At 41.4% G+C, this 25,281-nt stretch overlaps 5 protein-coding genes across 8 annotated transcripts; 3 read left to right on the top strand and 2 right to left on the bottom strand.

Annotated features, from left to right (window-relative positions):
* LOC135946066 (forkhead box protein J1-like) lies at positions 1 to 10,713 on the bottom strand. The gene is made up of 3 exons (XM_065494107.1): positions 10,530 to 10,713; positions 5,163 to 5,506; positions 1 to 2,874 (listed from the first exon to the last, which is right to left on the bottom strand). The coding sequence occupies exons 1-3, from the start codon at positions 10,594 to 10,596 to the stop codon at positions 2,404 to 2,406; spliced, it is 882 nt and encodes a 293-aa protein (XP_065350179.1). The 5' UTR covers positions 10,597 to 10,713; the 3' UTR covers positions 1 to 2,403.
* Positions 10,714 to 13,740: 3,027 nt separating this feature from the next.
* On the top strand, positions 13,741 to 15,225 carry LOC135945786 (lectin subunit alpha-like). Its single transcript, XM_065493657.1, has 5 exons — positions 13,741 to 13,926; positions 13,979 to 14,013; positions 14,462 to 14,544; positions 14,608 to 14,707; positions 14,936 to 15,225. Exons 1-5 carry the CDS (start codon positions 13,805 to 13,807, stop codon positions 15,196 to 15,198), a joined length of 603 nt encoding a protein of 200 aa, XP_065349729.1. The 5' UTR covers positions 13,741 to 13,804; the 3' UTR covers positions 15,199 to 15,225.
* A 704-nt stretch (positions 15,226 to 15,929) lies between these two features.
* On the top strand, positions 15,930 to 16,509 carry mRpL36 (mitochondrial ribosomal protein L36). Its single transcript, XM_065496138.1, has one exon. It carries the CDS (start codon positions 16,054 to 16,056, stop codon positions 16,414 to 16,416), a length of 363 nt encoding a protein of 120 aa, XP_065352210.1. The 5' UTR covers positions 15,930 to 16,053; the 3' UTR covers positions 16,417 to 16,509.
* Positions 16,510 to 16,698: 189 nt separating this feature from the next.
* Positions 16,699 to 17,838, top strand: Membrin (golgi SNAP receptor complex member 2). Its single transcript, XM_065496137.1, has 4 exons — positions 16,699 to 16,984; positions 17,034 to 17,139; positions 17,192 to 17,347; positions 17,406 to 17,838. Exons 1-4 carry the CDS (start codon positions 16,848 to 16,850, stop codon positions 17,649 to 17,651), a joined length of 645 nt encoding a protein of 214 aa, XP_065352209.1. The 5' UTR covers positions 16,699 to 16,847; the 3' UTR covers positions 17,652 to 17,838.
* A 1,004-nt stretch (positions 17,839 to 18,842) lies between these two features.
* Positions 18,843 to 25,231, bottom strand: fmt (phosphatase 6 regulatory subunit 1-like protein fmt). Of its 4 annotated transcripts, none has more exons than XM_065496132.1 (17): positions 25,055 to 25,231; positions 24,547 to 24,643; positions 24,416 to 24,495; positions 24,090 to 24,363; positions 23,410 to 23,580; positions 22,731 to 22,912; positions 22,548 to 22,670; positions 22,233 to 22,491; positions 21,635 to 21,919; positions 21,525 to 21,583; positions 21,279 to 21,465; positions 21,041 to 21,225; positions 20,750 to 20,982; positions 20,535 to 20,690; positions 20,362 to 20,479; positions 20,174 to 20,317; positions 18,843 to 19,865 (listed from the first exon to the last, which is right to left on the bottom strand). In XM_065496132.1, the coding sequence occupies exons 2-17, from the start codon at positions 24,604 to 24,606 to the stop codon at positions 19,817 to 19,819; spliced, it is 2,565 nt and encodes an 854-aa protein (XP_065352204.1). In that variant the 5' UTR covers positions 24,607 to 24,643; positions 25,055 to 25,231; the 3' UTR covers positions 18,843 to 19,816. The 4 variants fall into 4 exon arrangements, with proteins under 4 accessions (XP_065352204.1, XP_065352205.1, XP_065352207.1 ...); XM_065496133.1 differs by having other exon boundaries at positions 18,843 to 19,862; XM_065496135.1 differs by having other exon boundaries at positions 20,174 to 20,305.
* Between the last annotated feature and the right edge of the window lie 50 nt (positions 25,232 to 25,281).

Raw genomic sequence — 25,281 nt, 5'->3', positions numbered from 1 at the left:
TATTTATTTATTTATTGGTCGATTTCAAACAGAAAAGACGAGAAATAAGCCTAGATATTCTAAAATATCGATTTTTCTTCTTGCATTGAATGCACAATCACAGTTACAAACGAAAAAGCAAGAAGTCGGTCTGTCGTATCCTTGGACGGAACAATTTCTTCTGGACTAGATACAAATATATCCACTATGTCAATATCCTTTTCAAACATTGGACGGAAGATATTTAGGCGTAAGTGTTCTCCACATTACATCGTGTAAACGCTAATTTCACTCGAGTTGTGCGAAAACACACTTTTTTTCCAACAGAATTAACGACAATTTCCTCATAAATCATAAATATTAATTCATCTTGGTGCGCGGACGGACTAGAGTATTTTATTTATTTATTTTCGTTACTCTAAAAGGCAAGCAAATTTTATTGCGTTCAGGAAACTTTTAAATTAGTACTTTGTGCTCATTCCAAACGTATTAAAAGGTTTTTTGGTGCAAATGTACAACGTATTATCTGGTAAAAGAGAAGCACCAGTCGCGAAACGGCAGGCGCTTTTTAAAAGTCGTGTCGCAGCACATCCATCTGTCGTCGGAGGTGAAATTAAACTAGGAAGACACTCGAAAGTGGAATGCTCTTGACAGGAGATGGACCATAGGGAAAAATTCAACACAATTATAAATATATATGGCAAATTAATTAATAAAATTAATGTTTTTGAGCAAGTTAAAACATTGTGCTTTCCTCCAAAAATTTAAAATTCGATGGCGAAAAATCTGTTTTGTCTAAAAAAAGGTTTGAATTTCAGCCTGAAAAGCAAAGCAATGCAAGAATTTTCTGGTCGCTACAACGCATGCGTCAGCCCTCTGACGTCACAGCCATGAGAGCAGGCGATGGCAGAGACATCTGCGCATATTTAGCAAGAGCAGTCACGTGACTCAATCACGCAATCTCATTGGTGCATCTCTCTCGGCTTCTCCCCTCCACTTCCTCTAACTAAGCAGCGGCGCTCTCTGCTGCGCATGTCACACTCCACAGAGTGGGGATATATGATAAGCGTGAATGCTCTCGGCCAATGAGATGGCGGGATACAGTCACGTGAATGCTTGAACTGCGTGAGCTTCGCTGCTCGTGCTGGATCTGAGCAGATTTCTCTCTCGTCAGAGGAGTGACGCGTGCGCAATAGCAACCAAAAAATTCTTGCGTTGCGCGCGATGGTTTTTTCGCTTTGCGCCTCTGTTTGCACGTCACAAAACGTTTTACGATCGAAATAAATATATTTCCTACCTATTTCAACCCTCAGGAATCATTTGGAGCATACGAAAACGTTTTTAAATATAAAAAATTTAACCGAAAAATATGGATTTTATTGCGAATGCGATTAGTTTCGCTCCAGTAAAACAACCCTGATTTTTTCCTGCGGTCAAATTAGCCAGTTTTCTAAAAATAAATTATATTTTTCACCATCAAACGTAGCTCGAACGAAATTAAAATCGTGTAAATCGCGGGGTTTCTGCTTTCCGGGGAGCGACAGAGTATTTCCAGGGACGAAGGAAGAGGAATAGCAGATATTAAAAGGTTCCAAACGCCCGGTTTAATTTTTATCCCGTTTAAAAAGAAAGAAAATGTAAATTAAAATGTTTATATCAATTAGAAAAATTCGTAGAAACAACAAATGAAGAAAAATCACAAAATAAATAACAAAAAAAGATTTTTTTGCTATACAATCTTGTCTTGAAATTTAAAAAATGATTGGGTTGGGAATTTTTAACGTTTTATCTACGTCTAATTGACTTTTCGGCACCAATTACACTCAAAATCAAAATTTTAAAGCCATATTTCAAGCAAAATATAGTCTACAATAAATTAAATCACCTTTTAATGCCTCTAAAGATCTTAATTTTCTTACAAATTTAACTTTCAGTCAGGTTTTCAACAAATTAATAAATTTACGTTCAAAATCTGTTGCTTCAATGACAGAAAAAAATAAAATCGCTGAGATTTTATAATTTTTCGTGTTTTCTACTTTCCAAAGCAGTGAAAATTCCCAATCCAAATATAAAAAATGCAAAAAAAAGAAATTATCAAAGCGAAAAACTCTTCGTTGCATATTTTTTACGACGTTTAAGCAGGGTTCGCAAAAAAAGCATTTTCCCGAAAAATAAAACTTGTTTTTTACGGTTTTTTAGTCGCGAAATGTGACCTTTTCAAGGTTAAATTCGGGAAAAATGCAGAAAACCCAAAACTGGTAATTTTTCCAGCTGTTTTGACGCAAAAATCCACAAATACATTTTTGCGCATTGCAAAATTGGCAAACCCTGCCTTCAACAAATTAAAATTCAACTAAAATCTTTGAATTAACTTAAAAAAATGAAACGAAAACTTCAAAACCGGGAATTTCGGGACGACGGCAGTTACAAAGAGTCGAGAATGGAGTCGAGAAGCTCGAGCTGCGTCTCGTCCCAGGATCCGGAGGCGCCGAGGAAGCCTGCCAAGTCGTCTTCGCAGAGGACGGTGATGTCGGCGCTGGGGGCGAGCGGCCCCAGCATGCCGGGGGCGGCCTCGGCCTCGGCCGCCACCGCCTCCTGCAGCTGCTGTTGTTGCTGTTGTTGCTGCTGGTGGAGGGCCGTGAGCGGCGCCACCCACGGCGCCAGCGTGATGCTCACCGGCGGCGCCGGCGACTGCTTCGGAGGCGGCCGCCTCCGCTTCCGCTTGCGCGACGCCCCCAGCCGCAGCACGCCGCCGCGGCCCAGCTGCGCCACGCTGCCGCTCACCTTCAGGGAGCTCGTGTCGAAGCACCAGAAGCCGCCCTTGCCGGGCTCACCCTTCGAACGCGGCAGCTTCACGAAGCACTTGTTCAGCGACAGGTTGTGACGAATTGAGTTCTGCGAAAAATCAGTCAAATTTTAAGCTTCACAAACACACAAAAATCCATTATAATTAAATTATTGTGTGCTCTGAACCAGAAATTCGTGAAAAAAACTTTAAAAATCGGCCTGGGAGCAGATCTCAGGTCGGGGTAACCTGAAAAAGGTCGTTAGGGTACCACAGGTTGAAGCCCCGTTCCAGACCTGCCCGATGAGGGGTCGTGGTCGATGATCGGACGAACGGCCGAATTTTAATAAAAATAAAACCATTATGAAAATTTCGATTTTTTCCGAAATTTGGCAGTAAAAAAACCGTAATAAGTTTAAAAATGGTCAGATTTAGGAAAATCAAACACGGACGGACGCTCTTTACCAAGGGGCATCGATTGGTACCAAAATTGGCACCGTCCGGCCCATAAGGCCCCGCCTGGGCGCCGAACACAATATTTTGAAATGTCACAAATCGCGTATATTTTACTTAAAAAATTAGTAGCACGGCTGCTATGGCTTGTACAGTCAAAAATCATAGTTTATCAGACTCGCCGTAAAATTCCGCGTCTTACGGGTTCTTTTTCCGCCTCCACCGCCCCCAAATTAATATTTTCTGCTCAGAGGAGAGCTCAATATAGCCCCTTAACTCGAACAAATTCGTCAACGGTGGCTCAGATTTTTTTCTCCCGATTAAGATCGAGATTTTATTGTATCGATAATGGAGAGAAGTCATTATTGTTATCACTTGTGCACTGCAACGCAGTCCCCTTTCCCTCTTTCAAAGGCCCTAATTCCCGGCGGAGGCATACGTTGAAATTCCTGATACTCGAGGGCCGCGCACATGTCGTGCATGCGAACATGAAATATTCATTAATTCCCCATTTCACGAACGCAGCAATTGGCTGCCAATAAACGTAATCGTCCCTAATTATCCCCGTGGCCCGAAAACGCACACACGCAATATACGCGTGTACGAAAAGGAAACATCTGTCCCGCGCCGAAGAGAGGAGGGTGGCGGGGTGGACGGGGGGCAGTCGAGCGTCAGCTCGCCTGCCAAACGCAACTATATTAATATACTTTGCCAGCCAAATGATTAACGTGTGAAAATCTGCTCTAAAAATCTCACATTCGCAGTTTTTTCGATTTCATTTAAATGGAAATTATGGTCTGAGAATCGGCTGTTTTTTTACTAAGAAGAACTGCACAAAAATAGGTTGAATGAAAGTTATAGTTGAACTCTATTTTTTTTAGAAAAGGATTTAAGATTGTCACTCACTGATGGTTTTTTTATTAAAAAAATATTAAATCGGAAAATTATTAAAAAGGAATTAAAAAGATATATGACGAAGAAATTTTATAATTTAATATTAATTTAATTAATAAATAACCTGAAAAAGGTCTTCATTTACTAATTTTGACATTTTTCTGACCATTTGCAGAGATAGGAAAAGATACTTTCGAAGTTGGAACCAAAAAAGGCACTCTTTCTTTTTCTTTGATCCTGTCTTTTCGTGCTTTTTGGTCCTATATATGAAACGGATGAGACGAGATGTTGCATGAATTAGAGTAACACGCCTAGAAATTTTCAGGGTAGTACTTTTTAGAGAAACAAAAGGTTAAAAAATGTGTTTTTTAATTCGGGTGAAAAGTAATAAACGCAAAATTGTTCAATCGAATGATTTTAACGCTCGGAATATGCATTTTTCTCTCGGAAAGACTATTAGAGGATGTTCGAAATCGTACCCTGTTGTCAGGGTAAACCTCCACGATCGATAAAATCAAATTCCCTAATTCTGGGGCCACTTTTCCAATTGTGAAATCTGCACAACATCATAAAAAGAGCAATTTTGTCCTTTCAGACATATCTGGGCATTTCCTGAGCACCCTGAGGGTGTTTTTAACTTAGAGACCGTCTTTGACGAAGTTTCTGAGCACACCAATCGATTCCTGAGGGTCGAATTAAGTAAAATGGATGTTTTTTCCGTTAAAAAAGTGCAGAGCGCAACGAAAGAACTTTTTTTCCCGCCAAAAAAATGAATGCGAGAACTGCGCATGCGTCAGAGCTGGCTGAATGTGACAAAGAATTCATTCGTACAGGTGGTCTCTCTGAAAGGGCTCAAACCAGTTCTCACGCATGCGCACTTCTCGCAAATACGTTCAAATTGTTTTGGCGGGAAAAAAAGTTCTCACGTCGCACTGCACTTTTTTAACGGAAAAAACATCCATTTCACCAAATTCGACCCTCAGGAATCGATTGGTGGGCTCAGAATCTTCGTCAAAGACCGTCTTTAAATAATAATAATTATAAAACTGACCTGCCAGCTGGGGTCTGCATTTCTGTAGTAGAGGAAGTTGTCCCTGATCCAGGCGTAGATGGCCGAGAGGGTCATCTTGTTGTTGTGCGCCGACATGGCCATGCCGATGAGCGCCGCGTACGAGAAGGGCGGCTTCTTGTCGCCCTGCCGCCGGTACATCTCGAGCGGTGGCGGCGACGGCGGCTTCATCGGCAGCGGGGACGGCGGCGGCGTCGGCGGCATTTTCGGCGCCAGCCGCAGCAGGTCGCCGCTCTGAAGCCAGCTCAAGCTGCGCAGCTCCTCGTCGCCGCAGCACTCGTCGCCGCCCCCGCCGCCTCCGGTGCATGCCACAGGACTGTCCGGGTCTGAAAAATAAAACAAGATTAATTAAATAAATAAAGAGACACTGAAACCACGTTTTTTATACTCAAATCGATTCATCAAGGGCGAAATAGGTAGAATTAATTATTTTTCTTATTGAAAAAAGGTTTTGTGGTGTTGTTTTGGCGCGCGCAATGCAAGAATTTTATATCGCTACTACGCATGCGCCATGTGGCACCCCTCTGACGTCACAACTAGGCTTCGAAGCTGAGAAAGCTTGGAAGAAGTGGAGGGGAGAAGCAAAAGAGATAATTATGCGCTTGCTCTTGCCCAATGAGATGACGGGATTGAATCACGTGACTGCTCAAACTGCGTAAGCTTCACTGTTCATGCAGGGTATGCGCAGATGTCTCTGCCATCGCCTTGCTCACTCAGCGTGGGATGACGCATGCGTAGTAGCGACCAAAAAATTCTTGCGTTGCGCGCGCTACAACAACGGCTTAGCACCTCAGCTCGCACGTTGCAACGAATTTTTCAAATGGAAAATCCGGAAAATCATTTACCCGACCTATTTAAAAGCTTCGGTGGGTAGAATTAAAATTAATTAGCCATTTTTTCCTCTTCTAATAACAAGTGCAATCGATTCTAATGGATTTACGACCGCTGAGGTTGAAGGTCGAAAATTTTAGAGACACGCTGTGGGCCAGTAAAGCTTCAATTATTCATCGGCAAATAAAATAATGACGAGATATTGTACTTTTGCAATGGGCCAGACCAGCGTGTGTGAGTGTGTGCGTCTTAATTATGGCGGACATGCGAGGCAATCATTAATATAGCCGGTCACACGCGGGCAAGCGTCGTTTTTGTCGCCGCACCGCGCCACGCAGCGAAATAAAATAAAAAAAAGGGCGAAAGCGCAGGGAAGGGAATTGTGTGATTCCCTATAGCGATCAACTGCGATTCGGACATCGTTACGACATATTATTTATCCCTCAACCAAAGCAGCAGCAGCAGAATTTATTTTTAGTGCTTTTTTCTGTCGTGCCCAGCGACCGTATACAAAATTGATACATAACGACATTATTGCGCAAGCTGTGCTTTACTCGCTTTGCAATGAAATAGAAATAAGGAATTGCTGTCAGGAGGGAATCGAAACCAACCAACTGGCGTAACACTCTTAATTTTCATGTAAAATAAAATATTCTTAAATGTTCACGATTTATTTTTTCAATTTTAATAAAAATCAATTGATAAAATGAAAAATCTAAAGAAAAAACTTTATGCTCTTGATTTTTCTTTACAATAAATTAACAAATAAAATAAAAAATGTAAATCTCTGCTTTATTTTGTAACGTACTTGTTTTCTTCTTCTTTGCAATTATTTTCCCTGCTTGAATTTCCGCCAAATAAAATCGTTGGGCTCGTCCGGAAAGGTGGACAATGGATTGCTTTCGCGCTATCACGTCGTCTGGCTCGCGGCTCATTTATTTATTGCCGCGAGCAATCAATAAGGCCCTGGAGGAAGAAGTTATACAACCCCCTTCTGCGGGCAGAATGAGCCCTCGACGCCGCGCTAGAGTGTTGGAGCTAGTGGCCGCACAGAAAGAGAGAGAGAGAGAGAGAAAGAGAGAGAGAGAGAGCTCATGCATAATAAATAATTCTAGAGCGACGAGAGAGAAGTAAAACGGGGCCAGCCAGAGGCTACTAGTTAAATAGAGAGAGTGGTGCGCGGCGGCGAGGCTGACCACGGCATCGCCACCCTCCCACCCACCCCCTCCGGCAGGCCTCTCCGAATTCAAATTGAAAGAAAGAAAGACAGAAAGGTGCCCCCGCAGCCAATGTGAGATATAGATCCCAATAAACTTTTAACGGCCTCTCCAGATTGTGCAACGGAAGAGGAATTTTTTCTCTCAGAATCGATTTGCAGCTGCAGTGCATTAATAAAAAAAGAAGTGGTTTTGATATAGAACTGCTATTTTCACGCATAAATTAAAATTAGTTGACTTTTCCAAAGGGAGAAATTTAAAAATAAAAAAATCAGGTGGATGCCAAAAGTATAAAGGCGAATTGAATTTTAAAATTTGACCATATTTCAGCAAAAATAAATTTCCAACACGTTTTTGTACAAAATTTGTCAGAATTAAATTTTAAACATCAACTTGTTGCACAAAAGAGCAAACCTAAAAGATGACTTCATGCATTTGCATCAAGCATTTTCCAGGATTTTGCAGCATCAATCATTTTCAAACAATTTTAACGAATTTCCGTACATTATTGATGATTTTCAGACAAAATCCCTTCAATTTTAATCCTGAAAATAAAATTTCAAACGCCTCTTTTCCGATTAATGAGACACGTGTGTGGAAGCAAATTATTGGTTACACACATGAATCGATATAAAGGCGAAAGTTTTCGCCTCGTCATCATCGAGTGGGCGCTTGCCGTAGAGCCGGAATACAATAATTCAAAGAAGAAGAGTGTCGTCCGCCGTCCGCGCCGTCTGCAGTCTGCACGCGGCAGTGAAGTGCGATTTAATATGCAAATTGGTACGTCAATGAGTGCTGATGAATTATGCAGCCACCCACCCCACGTCACTCACCCCCGCGCGAGTCCTCCCTCCACTTCACAGACACACAATAAAAGGACGCGAGAAGTGTTTATCTCATCTCTCTCGTTTGCACCCCTACGCGGCTTCTAAACACACACACCCGTCTTTTCGGGTGGACGAATATGTAATATCAGGTGTATCGTCCACTTGAGATTGACGTGGAAACGCGCAGATGGCCGCAAAATAGCGCATATTCCGCCAAGCACCGCCGCCTCTTGACTAACGCACCGCATCAGAATTGCGCCACATGCCGAACTTATTAAAGAGGAATGATACTGGAAAAGCCTGGAAATTGCTTGTTGCCAATGCATAAACTCATCCCTTAGGATTCAGTTAAAGCCTAAATTGACCAAAGAAGCACTGTAGTTTTTTTTTAGAAAATTTGCTGGAAAGTTATTGTTCTTTTCAAATGGTAATGGCTGTCTCCTTGAAATCCGATTTAATTTCAAAACCAATAGTTTCCCCAATAAGTGGCATACACCGTTGCACAGATCTCGACGAGAGGAATCGGAATATGCCAAGAAAATATGTTCAAGCACTCTAAATTTCGTATAAAATTGGCAAAATTTGAATTTTCACTGTAGGAAGGTCCTTTCTTATTATTGCAAATTGTTGAACAAATTGTTTATCAGTCAATTGTTTAAGGCATCCAACAATTTAAATAATTTTCAATTGTTGCCCAGTATCATTCCACTTTAATCATATGTATAGCACTTGCCAAATTTAAACATAGGGTGACAATTGAAAATTATTTTAATTCTTGGATATGCAATAAACAATTTTTTATAAATTAGACAGAAAAAATAGCGCTAGAGCACGCATTTTCTTGCCAGATTTCAATTCCTCTCGTCGAGATCTGTATAAAAACCTCTTAGGGAACTCTTTCTTGTGAAATAAAATAGGATTTCAAGTAAGGAGACAGTGTTAACTTTGCAGCAATTTTTTTCAAAAATTTACACCGCTAATTAGCTCAATTTTGGCTTTGACTGAATCCTAGGGATGATTTCCTGCATTGGCGGCAAGCATTTTCCGGGATGTCAATCTTCCAGGACCCCTAAATTTACTACATTGAAAATTTGTGACGATATTTTCAAATAAAAATTTTGAATTTCTGACAAAAAACAGAATTTTAAATTTAAAAAAGGCGTCAGCACGCCTAGAAGCAAAAAGTAATCTTTAATTTCCAACGAAATAACAATTTAATTTATATTCTCTTCTCTATTTTACTTTTTGTAATATTTCGTTGCTGTAATTATAGCAATGAAAACATTTCATTTTACTAAATTTTTGAATTGCCTCACCCTGTCATTTTTATCGTACTACTACTTGCAAAAAGGTCATTTATTGCCTTGAATGCTTTTTTAGAATATTTAATTTTTGAATTAATTATTTTTGTGGAATTAGAAGCATGACAAAATGTGCAATAATTATGAAATCACGGCCGAGGAATAGTTTAATTTCAGATTATCCCAAATTTCTCGAAAAATGAAACGGTTTTATCGGTGTTTTCCCGCTTGTTTTCGATTTCTCTCGTCTCCCGCTTGAGTAGCAAACTTTGGAGCTGATTTTCTGACACATTAAAAGGGCAACCAGGCAAAATATTTGCTCTTCCCCAAATTTTAAAGAGAATAAGATTGTTAATTGTTATTAACAGCAGGCAAAGAAATAGCCTGCAAGTTCTAGAAAAATATCTGGTGGATCACTTCATTATTAAGAATTAATAAAAATTGAACACTCCTAAATCAATTAAATTACAATTTTTATTTCAACTCAAGATAAAAATTCTGAATTTGCTACTTTTGCAGTTATTGATTTCTTTTGAAGGTGCTTAAAACAAAAATAAATAAATGCCTCACTAAAACAGAATAAAATCTTTTTAAACAAAATTTAATAAAATATTCCTACTTTTTGTTGCTTAAAAAATGTTAAATAATAAAATATATATACTTTTAAGCATGACATTTCTATAAATTCATCATGTCCGGAGATGAAAAGTCAAGTAGGCCGTGATGAATGGAATAATTACAGAAGGTGGCCACCTGCTTCCTCGTTCTCGTTTTCTCGAGTGCCGCAATTACACGCAATAATAATTCACGCTTCCGCAACGCGCGAGCGAGGCAATTCCCGAACAATAATAATAATAATTCAAATTCGGTTTTCCAGTCATGTGTGTCGCGTGGCGGCTTTTCGTCAGCAAAACGATCGGTCAAACACGCATGCCGAACGACCAGCAAGCATTTCCTCGGAAAAGGGCCATTTTGAAATTGTCTTGAGGCTCCACGCTTCCGCGAAAATCGGGGCCGCGCTTGACCTCAAAACGTAAAAAAACCCGCAAAGAGATCTCAATGACAGAAAAATTCCCATTTTTCATTCCAGAAAATTAAAACAAAAATGAATTCTGGCGGTTTATTTATTTTCAATCGATTTGAATTAATTCTAAAAAAATGTCTGCAACTGACCTTGCTGGATGGCGCCTGGAAGGTTCTCCTGGTGTGCCAGGGCTGTGGTCAGGGTGATGTACTTCATGAGCTCAGGTGCAGGCAGAGCAGCAGCATAGTTCGGGTCGGTGGTGTGTCTTGAGGCACTCTCTGCGTGTTCGTGACTGTGCCAGGTAAATCGATGCACGCCGCGAGCAGGGCCCTATAAAATATACATAAATCCCCTCGCTGGCCGGCCCCCCGCACCCCCTGCACCCCCGCGCACCGCGATTGTTCGTTCGTTCCCCTGCGCGCCGCCACCAATTGTATTGTACAGCACACCTGCCCAGCAGAACGAACTCCGAAACGCCGCCGAAATAATAATAATAACAGAATATAAAGCTAGGCCACCTTGCGCAACTGGCCATTCAGCTCTCTTCTGTCCTCCGGCCGGAAAAGCACCCCTTCTGGAATTATTCTGCATCTGTCCACGCGCCTGTCATGCGTGAAAAAAGCGCTTTCGCTTGGAAATTCATGTCAAATGCGTAGCAATTTGATTCGTCTCGCTCTCGCCACGCTTCAGAGTTCATCAAATAAAAGGAATAATTTAAAATTGGTTCTTCAAATTCCGTATTTTTGCAGTATGTGTTTTTTCTTTTTTAAAGATTATGAAATAAATCAATTTTTAGAATTAATTGGTAAATCATCAGTTTTCTAAATTCAAAAAATATATTTTAGTTATTTTTTATCATTTTTAACAGCACTATATATCGTTTAATACCGATTTAAAAAATTTTAACTCATTAAATTAAGCTACAAAGTGATCTAAGAGGGGCGTACCTTGCAGTTGAATGGGCGTGGCAGTACCAGAATTCTTTTAAAGGGGCGTGGCAGGAGCAAAACCGCGCGAATTTGACCATTTCACATTTTACGCAATTTTTTAAATGTTGTCGGCTTTAAAACTCATGATTCGCACTCATTTGGCGGTTCAAACCATCAATTGAGTGCGAATTATGAGTTTTCACGCAGTTTGCTGTATTTTAAGAGTCGATTATTTCTGACAAACTATGATTCTCGGTGAAAACGGCAACTTTTACGTTTTCCCGCGCTTTTTTTGCCGCACATTGCGCGCCTTCTTTGTGTATGCTTTCCTTAGAGACCACGCCCCCATTGCAAAATTCCTGCGGCGGCTACGCCCTCTCCCGATTGCCCCTGTTCACAAAACAATCCGTAGGACGCTTTTAATTTAAAATTCGTCAGAAAATGTGTCACTCTTATACGGTTTTCACGTTGGAAATTAACTAAAATATCGTTTTTTTATGTGGAAAATAAACACAAAATGGCACTTGTAGCAAAAAGTAAATAAAAATTATGAGCGTTTACTTATTCCATATATTTTATTATTTATTTAGAGAAAATTGCTGGTTATTTAACGCCTTGACACGCACGGTACCTGACACTTTACTTTCCTTGCAGTTCAAAATAAGTAATGTTAAAAATATTTGCGCAATTGCTTCATTGAGAGTACTCTTTCCGCGATCACGTGCAAGGGAGCAACTAACCGTAGCACAAAAGTAGAGCGAATTTTTCATCTCTTGCGTGTGAGCAGATATTTATTCTCCCTTCCTTTATTTTGAACATCATAATAATCGCAAAGGCTGGGAGAAAATAATGCACTAATTAAAGGAAACTTTCTTTAAAACACTGGTTAGAAATTTTCGCCGAAAATATATAAATTTATAGAAAATAATCCAATCCAGTTTAGTCAAATATGCTTCTTCTTCTTCTTAACATTATTAATTAACATTTGAGAGACAATTTATGATAAAAATCTCGTAAATATTTTAGTTGTTAGGAAATGAAGATTTAACGTTTGTTGGATTTTGTTTATTTTTATAACTATTATATTTGAGTAAACAGGAAAAAATATTATATAATTTTAATTGAAAGAAACAAAATAAAATATTAATTTTCCGAGTAAAAATTTCAAATTAAATTTTTAGTAAGCAAAAAGCGTATTATTTTGTTCTTTCGCAGAGTGGCAATAAGTCAGTTTAGTTAGTGGCTGGCTGCGGCTTCTGGGAAAGGGGAGGCTATAGCTAGAATGGTAGTGTGTGCGTTTTATCGCTTGCCGGCATCTCTCGGACGCTGAGCCATATCGCGCGCGCCGCGTATTTTTAGTCGGCGCAATTTCGATGCTATCTCGGCTGGGAAATCAAGTCAAGGGGCGCCGATGCCGACTTCCCGCACCCGTAATTCAACTGCCGCGGATTTATTGCTTCAATATAGTGCATTTTTTCTTCCTTCTCTCTCCCCCAACCCACCCCCAACGGTTCAACGCGCCAATTAGTCTGCTCAACAGATATAAATGTGTCGTCACAGGAGAAAATCATGCTTTTTTATTTATGATTTATATCTCTGGTCAAAATTAAATGTTTATTTGAATTATTTATTTATTTATTTACTTCCAATTTTTTACCGGACTCAGAAAATGTTGATTTTTAAACTTTGAACCTTCCGCGTACCTCTAAAACTGTTGGTCTCTCCATCCAAAAATTATTTATTTGCACATTGGCCAACATGAAACGTTTTGGATATTCCTAAATTTATTTAAAAATAATAAATTAGAGTGAACATATAAGTTGTCGGCTGTCTAATTAGGCATCTTTTGACATTAAACAAGGTTCAAAAAATTCGAAATTGCTGGCCATTTTATGAAATCTCTCCTGGAAATATTGATTGATTTATTAGAAGACCTCGACCAATTTTTATCCAATAAAATAAAATAAAATAGGACAAACAAACTCAGCAAATGAAAATTACATCTTACTCACAAGGGTTATCGTAAAATGACAGCAAGAATTGCTAATAACTAATATTTAATCTAAAGCACTATTAAAAGGTCAAGGGTGTGAATATAATGCTAATTGTTCCGATTTCTATATAAACTGGATTTAAACCAGCGAGATCTAATCATTTTAATAAGAATCTTCAACCGAGAGCGACAGTATGGAATTCTTGAAAATATTTATTTTACTTTTTGTGCTTTTCACGAGCAACAGCAACGCTGAAGATTCTTCACAAGAGCAAGACTTGCAACCAAATCTGGTAAAAAAAAAATTAATTATATATTTAATTCGCTAAATTTGTTCTATATTTTTTCAGGACTGTGTTAAAAAGACGGTTCCTTACACTGAGTAAATCTCTGATTCTTATTATATTTTTAATTTTAAATTGAATTTTCTAGCCTCGTTAAGTTGGAAAAGAAGCTGTGCGATAAAAGGGTTGAGGTCGTCGAGGAAAAACTGAGGGGCACAATGGGCCAGTTCGGAATTACCAAGGTGCTCTTTGATCGTCTGATCGATACATTGCATGAAAACGGAAATATCAAATTGGAAAAGTGCGAGCTGCAGAAGGCTTTCCTCCAGGAACAACAAAGGTACCGAAACTAAAATTCTCGGTTCTTTTGGTTGCTAAAAACTATTTAACAGGGAATGCAACGAAAATGACGTCGCAAGAAAGACAAGTAAGTGCTCATTATTGTTTAAAGAGTGTCTTTGACGAAGTTTCTGATCTCACCAATCGATTCCTGAGGGTCGAATTAGGTCAAAAGGATGTTTTTGTCGGCCAAAAAGTGCAGCGTGACGTGCGAACTTTTTTTCCCGCCAAAACAATAATGAATGCGAGAAGAGCGCATGCGTCAGAGCTGGCTGGATCTGACAAAGAAGTCATTCGTATAGGCAAGTGATCAAACCAGCTCTCACGCATGCGCAGTTCTCACAAATACGTTCTAATTGTTTTGGCGGGAAAAAAGTTCGCACGTCGCGCTCGACTTTTTTAACAGAAAAAACATCAATTTTACCTAATTCGACCCTCAGGAATCGATTGGTGTGCTCAGAAACTACGTCAAAGACGGTCTTTACAAAATATTAAATATATAGACACCATAAAAAATATCTTATTGCAATTTCTAGAAGAAAGACTTGCTGCCGCGAACCTGACAGGAAGGCTAATTTCACTTTTCCCGGGCTCAAAGTACTATATCAGCACCGACGACGTAATTAAAAAATATTTTATCTTGAAACCATTGCAGAATTTAATTACTGAATTCCATGCATAGTTGAGCTGGCATTTGGCGGGAAAATTCTGCAAATCTGTCGGAATGGAGCTGGCCAGCGTGGAATCAGAAGAAGAAAACACCGCAATTTATCATGCGATCGGTAAAATAATGAATTTAATTATCCACTCTAGTTGGTGTTCAAATAAGCCACCAATTAAATTACTTTCACCGCCGCAGAGATGTTTTTCTTTTGAAGAATCGCTTTCTATGATTCGGCTAAAAATTTAAATCGAAAGCAACCGTTCGCGCCATCTCTCGGCAGCTTTACAAACTATAAAGGCTTTCGCAACCTGGTGAAATTACCCAAAGAATTTATTTCTTTTCAAAGTGAACACGACGAACGAGAGTTACAAAGGGGAAAGGACGGTGCATTACTGGACTTCGGGCACTGATTTGGATTCCGAGGGGCATTTTTACTGGAGCGCAACGGGAGAGGACATCGGAGCGTTATTCACTTTGTTCGCTGAAAACCAGCCAGACAATGCAGATGGAAAGGAAAATTGCCTTCAGTTGTGCAATGAATCAGACACTTTCCGTTGGCACGACGAGGACTGTTCTACCAAACTCAAATTTATTTGCGAGCTCAATTAACGAACGTTTTTTATGTCATATGAGCTAAATAAATATATAAATGGTCGTTTTTTACTGGAAAATTCGGTTAGTAACATCACAGGACTGACTTTTTCTTCGTGCTCCAAACAAAAAAGTCTCTGATTGCCCGGTTGGACCAGTTTATGATGTATTCAAACTGTCAGTGGCGCGAAAAATCGCGAAAAGTGGCTTTGGGACCGATCTCAGGGTGCGGGGTACACTGAAAAAGGTCATCAGGGTAGGTCATGTGATAGTACTCACCGATACCTTTCATTTAAGATCTTGTGAGTTAAAATCCGCCAAACCGTCGAATTATTAGAAAATTAAAACCGTGTTCTGGCGAAATGCGTTTTTTGCAAAGTTCAGACCCTTATTTCTCGGCCATTAAGCGGGCCCTGTGGGCGAAACCTTTGGTCAGGGTTACTCAAGTGGTAAAATGTAAAGGTGTAAAACCAAAAGTCCCAAAAGTCCTTGCGCAACCATGGATTTTACCCTTCGCGTTCGTGTCGAGACGTAAATCGTTCAAAAATTTTAAATCTTCTAATGAGTACCGGTTTTTTATTTTTTAAATTCTGATGACCCGAATCTCATCAAAAATCAGTTTCTAAAAAGAATTTAGGATGAAATTGAATAAAAAATCTAAAAATTTGAAATAATTAAATAAACGCCTGAAATCTGATTAGTTGAAAACCGGTTTTTATTTTCCAAATTCACCGTTCACCGAAAAAACAAAACCTCCGTTCATTCTTTCGTGCAGCTGGCTAACCTCGGGGTTTCCTTCATCCCTCATTTTCCAGCGGTGCTCTCCACCATTTCCGACAGACCCTTCAAGAAAAGAATTTTCCTCTCTACAGAATGAACCTGGCGCGAATTTTCACGTCAAGCGTGATACCGCGAGTGGCCTGCGTTCTGGCGAGCAGCGGCCAGTTCGCCCAGAGCCGGTGCGCCCACCTTTTGGCCCAGGCGCGGCAGCCGCTTCCCTCCCTGCTGCAGCTTCCGGCGGGCAGCAACCTGCTGGCGGTGCCCAGCTGCGGCCTCAAGCAGAAGGGCGCGCTGAAGAGACGCTGCAAGGACTGCTACTTCGTGTACAGGGACGGCCGCAAGTACGTCATGTGCAAGAGCAAGCCAAGGCACAAGGCGGCCGCGTTCGCGCCCAGGGAAAAATTCACCTGGGTCCTGTCCCCAGGGCCCATGCAGTGCAAGCAACGCCCTTGGTAGAAGGACAATCGGATTGTTTTTTAGTGAGTTAGAAGAAGAATGAATGGATTTGTAAATATTTATTAGCACGTTTTAGTGAAGTGAGGGGGGCGTGTCACCAGAAATAAGGAGAGTATGGCGAGGAGATGCGAAACAGCGGCCAGAAGAGGAAAAGGAGTGGGGGCGAACGTCGCTTGTTCGCTGGTTTCTTTCCCCCACTCTTTCTTCTCTTTTTCGCATCTCCTTAGCTTTACTCTACTTGCAGAAACATATGGGTGGGGGGCGTGGTCGGTGAGTTGCTGCTGTGCCGCCTCGGTCGTCAGTGACAGGGACGTGGAGCTATTTTTACGGGAATTAAAGCCTGTTTTCTCTTGTGAATTGTAAAATTTCATGTAATAACGGGTCTGTCGTCCCGGAATTTTGTTTTGTGCATGGTTTGAAAGAGACTAGAAATGGATATTCTATATTACGAGACTTCCAAGCTTCTTCTCGAAGTGCAACAGGGCTTCGAACGCTTTGACAAAGTCTTTGGACCCGAATCTGATAATTTGGAGAAGGAAATTCAGGCCCGACTGGACAAGGCCACAAGGTGAGAACAAAGATTCCTGAAATTCCCGACTGAATCATCAAAATTTCAGTAATTGCGAGCGAATGGAATCGCTGGTCTTTCGAGAACCTGTTTCTAGACGCCAGGCGGTAAAATTTAAAGTTGACCAAGTCAAGTACGACCTCCAACACCACCAAGTACGTTTAAAAAATTATATAAATGGTTAAAAAAATTAATCATCGGTAATAGGCTTCCTTGCGAATGCTGCAACACAAAAAGGTGCAGAAAATCCAGGAGGAGCAGGAACGGGAGGAGCTTTTGACGCGGAGGTTCACAACCCTGGCAAGTGCCGAAGACACCAGCATCAATATTGACTTGTCCTTGCAACACCACACTGCCTTACAGGTGCGTGTTTTAATTTAATTCAATTAATAAAATTAAATTAAATTCCATTCCTCCCCAGGGTGCCAACAGGGGGATGGACGACCTGCTGAATTCAGGGTCGAGCATCCTGGAATCAATGCGGGACCAGCGGACGGTGCTGAAGGGCGCGCGGAGGAAGATTTTGGACATTGCAGGCACGCTCGGCCTGTCAAACACGACGATTCGCTATATCGAAAAGCGGGCCGCCGAGGACAAGGTGCTGCTGATCGCCGGCATGGTCATCACCCTGCTTATTATCCTGCTGACAGTCAAGTTTATCTTGTGATCCTTCTCTCCGGAGAGTAAAAAAAGAAAGAAAAAAGGCCGACGCTAATATATATATAAATTGTATTTTTCATTCCATGCATGTTTCACAGAAATTGTTGTATTTAATTAAAGAAGTGACGCCTCCCACTAATATGTTTCTGGTACATGTTTCATCAAAATGGGAATTAAATGATTCTTGTATATTACTTTTTAAGCGTTTTATTTCAAAATTTAAATCAAATTTTTACGAAGAGACTTAAAACCTGGGAAAAGTTTGTAATAATGAGAAATCTCTAGTTTGTGCCAAATTAAACTGGGAACATTTTTTTAAATTGGAACTTTTGAATTTTAAAATTTTCTAAACCTCTAAAACAGGATTGTAAATTTTTATTTAAAATAAGGAAAAAATTTTGTCATAATTGAGAGCAAAACGCCCTGACATTTTTAGTTTTTTTGAGGTAAGGGAAGTTAAAAAAATATTTTTTAAGTTCAGTTGACAATTTAAAAAATTTAAATTGCCCTTCAAGTTGATTTTGACCTGCAGAACATGCTGGGAGTCACTTCTGTGATCATATGTCACCCTTAGAAAGAGTAAGAAGTCGAATCCTTGCGTCAGGGTAGCCCTCGGAAGATAAAAAAATATCCTTCAAATTACGTTTTGTGGCCACTTTAATGATTCCTGACGGGCTCTACATTGGTTCCACTTACGAGATATGCACACCGTTGGAATGAACAGGTTGAGAGCTTTCAGAAAATGTGCAATTTTACCTTGTGGAAGCCGTCAGGACGCTCAGGAAACGCCCTGATGTGCCCAAAATCGCGATCTCGAGCAAAAATTCGAAAAATTCCCTATTTTCATTTTTCAAGTTGATTCATGCTCGTGGTCACTCCTGTGATCAAGCAAGACCCTTACAAAAGGTAAGAAATCGAACCCTGGCGCCAGGATAGCCCTCGGATCATTCAAATCCCGTTTTGTGGCCACTTTAACGACGCCCTGATGGGCTCTGTAAAGGTTTCAATTATGAGATCTGCACATCATTGGAACGACCAAGTTAAGATCTTTCAGAAAATGTGTAATTTGACCCTGAGGAAGCCATCAGGGCGCTCAGGGAAAGCCCTGAAGTTCCCAAAATTACGTTCTCGAGCAAAAGTTCTATTAATTCTCTATTTTATTTTTAAATGGTTTTGTTTAGAATAAAAGAGGGCCAAATATGTTGTTTGGTCTGATGATAATAATTTATTTTTCTCAACATTAAACTTTGGCTATGTTATGGCCTCACAGTGAAGATTTTCAAGCAACCAATCCGACGATTTTCTGGCGAGTTGCGATGTTGTTGTAGTCAAGAATGTAGAAAAATAATAAAGTGAAAGTGTATGACAGGGCAAACAATTTGACACTTGACATGGATTTTGAGCTAACTAGAGTGTGTGTTGTGTTGTGTGTGTATGTGTGTAATGCGCGCATTCTCATCTCGATAAAAACAACTCTTATTTGAAGACACTACTTTGGAATAATATCCATCACAGTTGCTAATTTCTTAACACTTCACATGATAACAAGGGTTTCCTTTTGGCATCCAGCAATCATTCACTTAATTTTTTCCAAACCAAGGAGCGCACGCTGCACTTGAAAATGTTCACGCACGAACCCCCCAAAAACAAAATAATCAAAAGAATTTTTTTCAGATATAAAAAAACGTTAATCGGATCTCAGTGTGTAGGTAACTGCGGGTTTTGGTACTTCCTCTTCCCCATCGGAACTATCTTGGCTAGCAATATTTTTCAGAAAACAAAACAAAATGGAACATTTTGCACTTTGCGATAATGGATGCTGTGGCGCCGAGGCCGACGACGACGACGACGGTGGGCAAAACGAGATATGAATCAATCATGTGGCTGGCTGGCTGGCGGCGTGGCATGGCGTAACACAGAACATTGTCGTAATATACGTACATATTACTTCGTGGAATATTTTATGGTACAAGGCACCAATCAATCAATCAATCAATAAACGTGATCTCTCCTGCTCTAACAACGCCGGCCGGACCTATTTTACAATTGCACGTGCTGCTGCGATCGGCTTTTGGGGAATTTATTTTAACGCCGCCGCGGCCCCCTCTCTCCGGGGGGCGCGGCGAAAATGAGCATGGGGCGGGCGGGCGGGGACGAGGCCAAATTTCGCTACTAAATGCTTCCTTCACCTTCGGCCGAGGACGACGTTTTTGTGCAACTGCTGGAAATTAAATTAAAATCGTGTTAAATAATTTTTAAATTTTATCTCGGTGTTTTAACGAGATTTTACTTAAATGCTCGGCGTCGAAACAGTTGAAGGGACAACAATATGGCAGCTCACCACGCCCCCTTTTGGCGGCGAGCAGTGTCTGTGCCACCATATTGTGTTCCCCTCTTCGGCAGTTTCGACGCCAAACATTTCGGTTTCACGCAAATTTAAATACCAAAAACTCCAGAGGCAAAGGTCTCTCCCGGTTTTGACCCTGAAGGTTTTTATAATAAAAAATTCTCGTGGATATGGAGGCTTACTCTGAAACAGGGATTTCTTGACTTTGCGATTGCGGCTGGTCCACTTGTTGCGGCTCAGCTGAGGTATCACTTGGAGTTGCAGGCGATTCTGCCACCGCACCGTCAGCAGACATCAGTCCTTGCGAAAGAAACCTGGGCGAAGGTCTGTTGAAATCAATAAAACCTTCTTCGTAAAATCGCAGATTTACCTATAGTTGTCTACAAGCTCAGAATTTTCATCGGAAACGTCAAACGGGGGATTAGCATTTGTATCTTCCGATGCGCTTTCAGCTGCCTCTCTACCTTGATTATTTTCTACGTCTTTTACTGCCAAACGAACAGTTTTAATTGATTAAAATTTAATTTTAAATGGCGTGCAAACCTTCAACGGCTGCTTCGGTCGCGGATGAAAAGGCACAGAAATTGGCCCAACCGTCTTGGTCGCTGCTCTCCTTCTCTGCAGGAGCGTCACTCGCGCCCCACGGGTCCTCCTCGGTCACGGCGGCGGCGTCCGACGCCTCGGCCGCATCAGCCCAGGCTAAAATTATTTATTTTTTAAAATCGATTTAATCAATTAATAAGCAAAAAAAAACTCACGGTCAACAGTGTCCACCTCCATGCTGGCCGGTGGGGCGGCGGGAAAGGTGTGCGGGGGCTCGCCTTCGTCGCTGTCGTCACTGTCCAGGGCTCTCAGAACGGGCGGATTCGCCGAGGTCGGCGAGTTGAAGTTGAGCTCGTGCTCGAAATCGTCCTCTTCAATACCAGACTTCTCTTTGCACATGTTTGAGAACAGATCCTCTCTCACTCTCATTTCACCCAGACTGCATTGTCTGCAATTTAAAATTTATATTATTAAATTATTAAATGAGATTAAAACGGTTGGCTTACTGCAACACATCGTCTCCGTCAAAGAACTGGTTGTCGTCGTAGGAGGAGCCGTCGGAAAAGGGCGACGACTTGTAACAACTGAGCAACTCTGTGAAATTCTGTAAAACCGTCTCTTCTTGCGTAAATGGAATCATAGGGTAATCATTTTCTTCAGACTCAATCATTTTGGATGGGTGCTGCCCTCCCTACGAGCAAAACATTTTCTATTAAAAACTCCTAAGAGTCTTGTATTAATTACCAGGAACTCTGATTGTATCTTGTTAACCGTGGAAATCTGCCCGTCGAGCAGCTCGTTCCATTGGCGCCGCGTTTCCTCGCTCGGCACCAGCCTCTCCAGCATCTCGTCAGTCACGTTCTGCGCTACGCAGTTGCAGATGTGCAGCAAGTGGCCGAAGTAGCCGCTTCGAACTTTAGATAATGACCCGCTGTGTAACAAATCGGTTTAAGAAATCGATTTCGGACCAAAATAAATTATGAAACGCACTCATCGTCCTCTTTGTAGGCCTCAATGATCCTCTCCAACAGACGACTTTCACCAAACAACTGCAAATTTACCTAATCATTTTAAATTTCTACGTAAAAATAATTTCTTACATTGATCACAAGCGGATTTAAATCGACAGCTGGAACCGGAACACCGCTTTGCCCCTCCTCCACCTGCGGCGCCTCCGCATTCTCCTCCACCTCCTTCTTTGGAACGTCTCCCGCGTCTGCAAGCTCTGCAGGCGGAGTCGAGGGACTCGATCCAGAGCTTTTGATCACCACCGTTTGATTCAAAAGAGCGTCTTCCGGAGAAGGCAGCACTTGCAGCAGCATTGTTATGCAAAACTCGACCTGAGAGTGGAGGAAGTTGTTCCACTTGTACTTAAAAAACAAATCCTGAAAAAAAAAACAATTCAATTAATTCCATCCCTAAGAATTGTTAAAGTTCCCCTGACCAGAGTTTAATAATAATAAATACTAGATTATTTTTATTTAAGTGAAACCAAAATTTTCGACGTCGAAATAGCCGAGGGACTCTGCTCGAAGCTCATAGGGGCGTGGTGCGCCACCATACTGTATTCCCTCGATTTCGCCGCCCTTTTTGGCTGTTTTGACGCCAAACATTTCGGTTTCAGGCACATTAAAATAAATCTAGCACTTTTAATACGAAAAATCTTGGTGCCAAACATCCTCATTGTTGAATTCGTACCAGTAAAACGCCGAAGGTGCCTAATTCTGCTAGGGTGGATAAAACCTGAGCCTCCCGAGTGGCGGCAAGTGCTGTTATAAGGCGGCAAATTTGCAGGCGAGTGTTTCCGAAGGGAGGATCGAGGTGTTCGGCCGTCGTTTTGATCGCAGCTTTCTTTGGAGGGTTTAATAACACGTCTTGAAGGTCTTTGAGTCGAGGAACGATGGCTTTGCAAATGTTGCTCTGGCAGAAACTCTCATTCTTTTCTGGATTGTCCTCCCTGGAAGTCAGTTCTAGTTATTTAAAAAAAAAAAAAAACTTAAACAAATTTCTTACGAAGGGATGCGACTGGTTTCGAGAAGGGTGAGGAGGACGGCGACTCCGCCGACAATCGCGCTCTCACTACGTTGGTCCCCGCCAGAGAGCATCAAGTCCAAAACGGTCGACGCAGTTTCCGGCCTGGCAGTTGAGTGTTCATTAATTAAGAGCGAGGTGTTATTAAAAATTGTAAACACTCACGACTCTAGTCTCTCTAGGATCGGATCGGGTCCGCCGCTCTCGACGGGACACGTTCCGAAGTTGTCTCTCGATATTCTAATCACATCAAGCAGCAGCTGCGACGCGTTGCAGTGTCTTTCGGGCTCGGTTTCAGGTCCCATCAGCTGGATGATGCGCTGGATCACGTTTTGCCCGTCCAACCACTCAAAAAATAATTAAAATCAAATGATTTCTCGCGGAGAGGCAGAAATATGGAAATTTTAAAAAAATATAAATTAAAATAAAAGGTTGGTGGCGGCGGAAATCAGGTCTAAAATACGCAGAATTTTGCGGAAGGTTTAAATAACTTTATATTTATACTGTGCGAACCATAGAAGTTGAATTATTAATTTTTAAAATTGAAAAACCGCGATTAGTGACATGTCTAAATTTTATTTTCTGGGCCCATACGGGGCCCAATGGGCCGGACGGTGCCCATTCAGGTATCAATCGATGCCCCTCTGTGAGGCGCGTCCAGCCGTGTCCTGTTTTCTAAAATCGGACCATTCTTCGAATTTTTATAAAATATAGACTGTTTATTTTAATCTTTCGGACAATTTCGCCGCCACGATGGACCCGTCTGGAGGCCCGAAGGGCCCAAGCCACTCGTTTATAAGATTTAAATTAATTAAAATTAGTTCCAAGGTATTAAATCACTCACAGAGAGAGCGTTTTTCCTCATGTCGTTGCCCTCGACGCCGGTAATAAGCCGTTGGAGCAGATCCATGATTGCCGAGGTGCCCAGGTGTTTCAGCAACAAGCCAACGGCGTCTTCCTGATTCTTCAAGAATTCTAAAACCTGCAAGCAGGTGAACTGATAGGAGTACCAGTTCTAGTGGCAGGAATGGACAGGTGAGAAATCGGTACGAATCGACCATGCCGAGGGAAAGAGGCGAGGTAGCAGAGGCGAGGACAAAGGAGGAGCGAGGAAAATTAATTACTTGAGACTTGCTTACTGGTTCAATTTGTAAATTAGATAATTAGTTAAGAGTCTGGCTTTCTAGATACATCATCGGCAAAGCCTGCAACAGCTGGATTTCAGATCTGTTTGAGTGTTTTTAATTCTCGAAAAATCAAAATCCAGACCGCAAAGCGACTAGCACAATTTTTTAGCGATTGAAAGACTTGAGACTTGGGAAATTTGATTAATTTTAAGGCAAAAACTCATTTGACGCTAACGGACGCCATCTTGAAAGGACCTGCGCGGCAGTGACGATTTTTTAATACCGAAAAATGTTAGAAAACAAGCTATTTATTATCATAAAAAATAAATCCCATCGACAAATTTCCCATTTCCGTCTCCAATTTAAAAAGCCACACCAAGAAGCACTCGTGGCGTACCTGCTCGGCTCTCCTGGTGACCAGGCCAGTCAGCGTCTTGCTGAAGAAGCTGGCCAGCAGCGGATTGAGGGGGTTGGGGTTTTGGAGGAACGAGTAGAGCTTGATCAGCAGCGCCTCGTTGCCGGCCAAGCGCTCGTTCAGCTGGGGCACATCACAAGTTAACAATTCGCAAGCAATGTTCGGGTGTCGAAATCGGTGTTTCTCCTCGATTTCTATTGAAGGCTCTTCTGTGGTCAGACTTACGAGTCGCTCCAAAATGTCAGGCCGCATTAAACTGTGAAATTAAATTATTTAATTCGTAAATTAAATAATAAATATTTAAATACAAGTCAATGAGCTTCTTGTTTTGAACTCTACATTCTTGTACTATGTCCTCCTCGTCCAAGACCTCTTCCAGGGTAACGTCCTGAGGAATTTAAAATTAATAGACGAATTTAATTTATTTTGAAGGACTCACCTCTTTGCTAAGTAGTGTCTCTAGGTGAGAACAGGCACCAGCATTGTACTTCCAGAACATGGTTTGATTTTATGGCCCAATTTGCAGACTTACAGAGCTGTCAGAGGAAAACAAATAAATTAGTGACGTGCCAGCAGGGTAAACGCCCCTTTTCTTAGAAAAACAAAAAACTGTTAAAATATATAAATTCAAGAGTTTAGTTTTCAAAATTCTTATCACTGGTCTCATGACTCGCCCCGGAAATAATAAAATTTTGTGTTTATCATCAAAATTTCATGAAAATAACTCAAAAATTTCGCCTTAAAACTCGAATTCTTCAAACTGCTCAGGTTTGATAATTCGGCAGCGGAAGGAAGAAGGCGTGACCTAGGGTCGCAAAACCAAAAAGCGCGACTCGAGAGTCAATTCAGAGGTGAGGTACCTCGAAGGTTTTAAAGTTCCACTCCACGGACGGGCGAGCAGACAATAATCGAACACGTCTGACGCCCGCCGAACGCCTCTCACGTACCTCAGAAAGGCGGCTTGCGCCTGGTTCGATCTGGAATCAGGTCGCGATCCTGCTGACTCCCGATGCCGAACGCCAAAGTGCAAAAAGCGTGCAACTTGGACCTTAAAATCCACGAATTCTTTCTCGTCAACCTCGCGGAATGGCGCCTGGCTCCAGTACCCCGTATGCCTTGCGCACTGACTGACGGCGACGGGAGCGCGCCAAAAGTTTGAAAGTTTATACGAATG

This window comes from Cloeon dipterum, chromosome X, assembly GCF_949628265.1.
Source record: "Cloeon dipterum chromosome X, ieCloDipt1.1, whole genome shotgun sequence".
Taxonomy (NCBI): domain Eukaryota; kingdom Metazoa; phylum Arthropoda; class Insecta; order Ephemeroptera; family Baetidae; genus Cloeon; species Cloeon dipterum.
This window is presented reverse-complemented; position numbering and strand designations above follow the sequence as displayed.

Coding starts and splice junctions, on each gene's coding strand:
- Membrin (XM_065496137.1), top strand. CDS start 16,848: ATGGATATTCTATATTACGAGACTTCCAAGCTTCTTCTCGAAGTGCAA. Junction 17,140..17,191: donor ACGACCTCCAACACCACCAA/GTACGTTTAAAA, acceptor CATCGGTAATAG/GCTTCCTTGCGAATGCTGCA. Junction 17,348..17,405: donor AACACCACACTGCCTTACAG/GTGCGTGTTTTA, acceptor ATTCCTCCCCAG/GGTGCCAACAGGGGGATGGA.
- LOC135946066 (XM_065494107.1), bottom strand. CDS start 10,596: ATGAAGTACATCACCCTGACCACAGCCCTGGCACACCAGGAGAACCTT. Junction 5,507..10,529: donor TCCAGGCGCCATCCAGCAAG/GTCAGTTGCAGA, acceptor TTTATTTTTCAG/ACCCGGACAGTCCTGTGGCA. Junction 2,875..5,162: donor ATGCAGACCCCAGCTGGCAG/GTCAGTTTTATA, acceptor GATTTTTCGCAG/AACTCAATTCGTCACAACCT.
- mRpL36 (XM_065496138.1), top strand. CDS start 16,054: ATGAACCTGGCGCGAATTTTCACGTCAAGCGTGATACCGCGAGTGGCC.
- fmt (XM_065496132.1), bottom strand. CDS start 24,606: ATGTTCTGGAAGTACAATGCTGGTGCCTGTTCTCACCTAGAGACACTA. Junction 20,480..20,534: donor GACCGAAGCAGCCGTTGAAG/GTTTGCACGCCA, acceptor TTCGTTTGGCAG/TAAAAGACGTAGAAAATAAT. Junction 19,866..20,173: donor CAAGAAATCCCTGTTTCAGA/GTAAGCCTCCAT, acceptor TTTAATTTCCAG/CAGTTGCACAAAAACGTCGT.
- LOC135945786 (XM_065493657.1), top strand. CDS start 13,805: ATGGGCCAGTTCGGAATTACCAAGGTGCTCTTTGATCGTCTGATCGAT. Junction 13,927..13,978: donor TTCCTCCAGGAACAACAAAG/GTACCGAAACTA, acceptor ACTATTTAACAG/GGAATGCAACGAAAATGACG. Junction 14,708..14,935: donor CGCAATTTATCATGCGATCG/GTAAAATAATGA, acceptor TTCTTTTCAAAG/TGAACACGACGAACGAGAGT.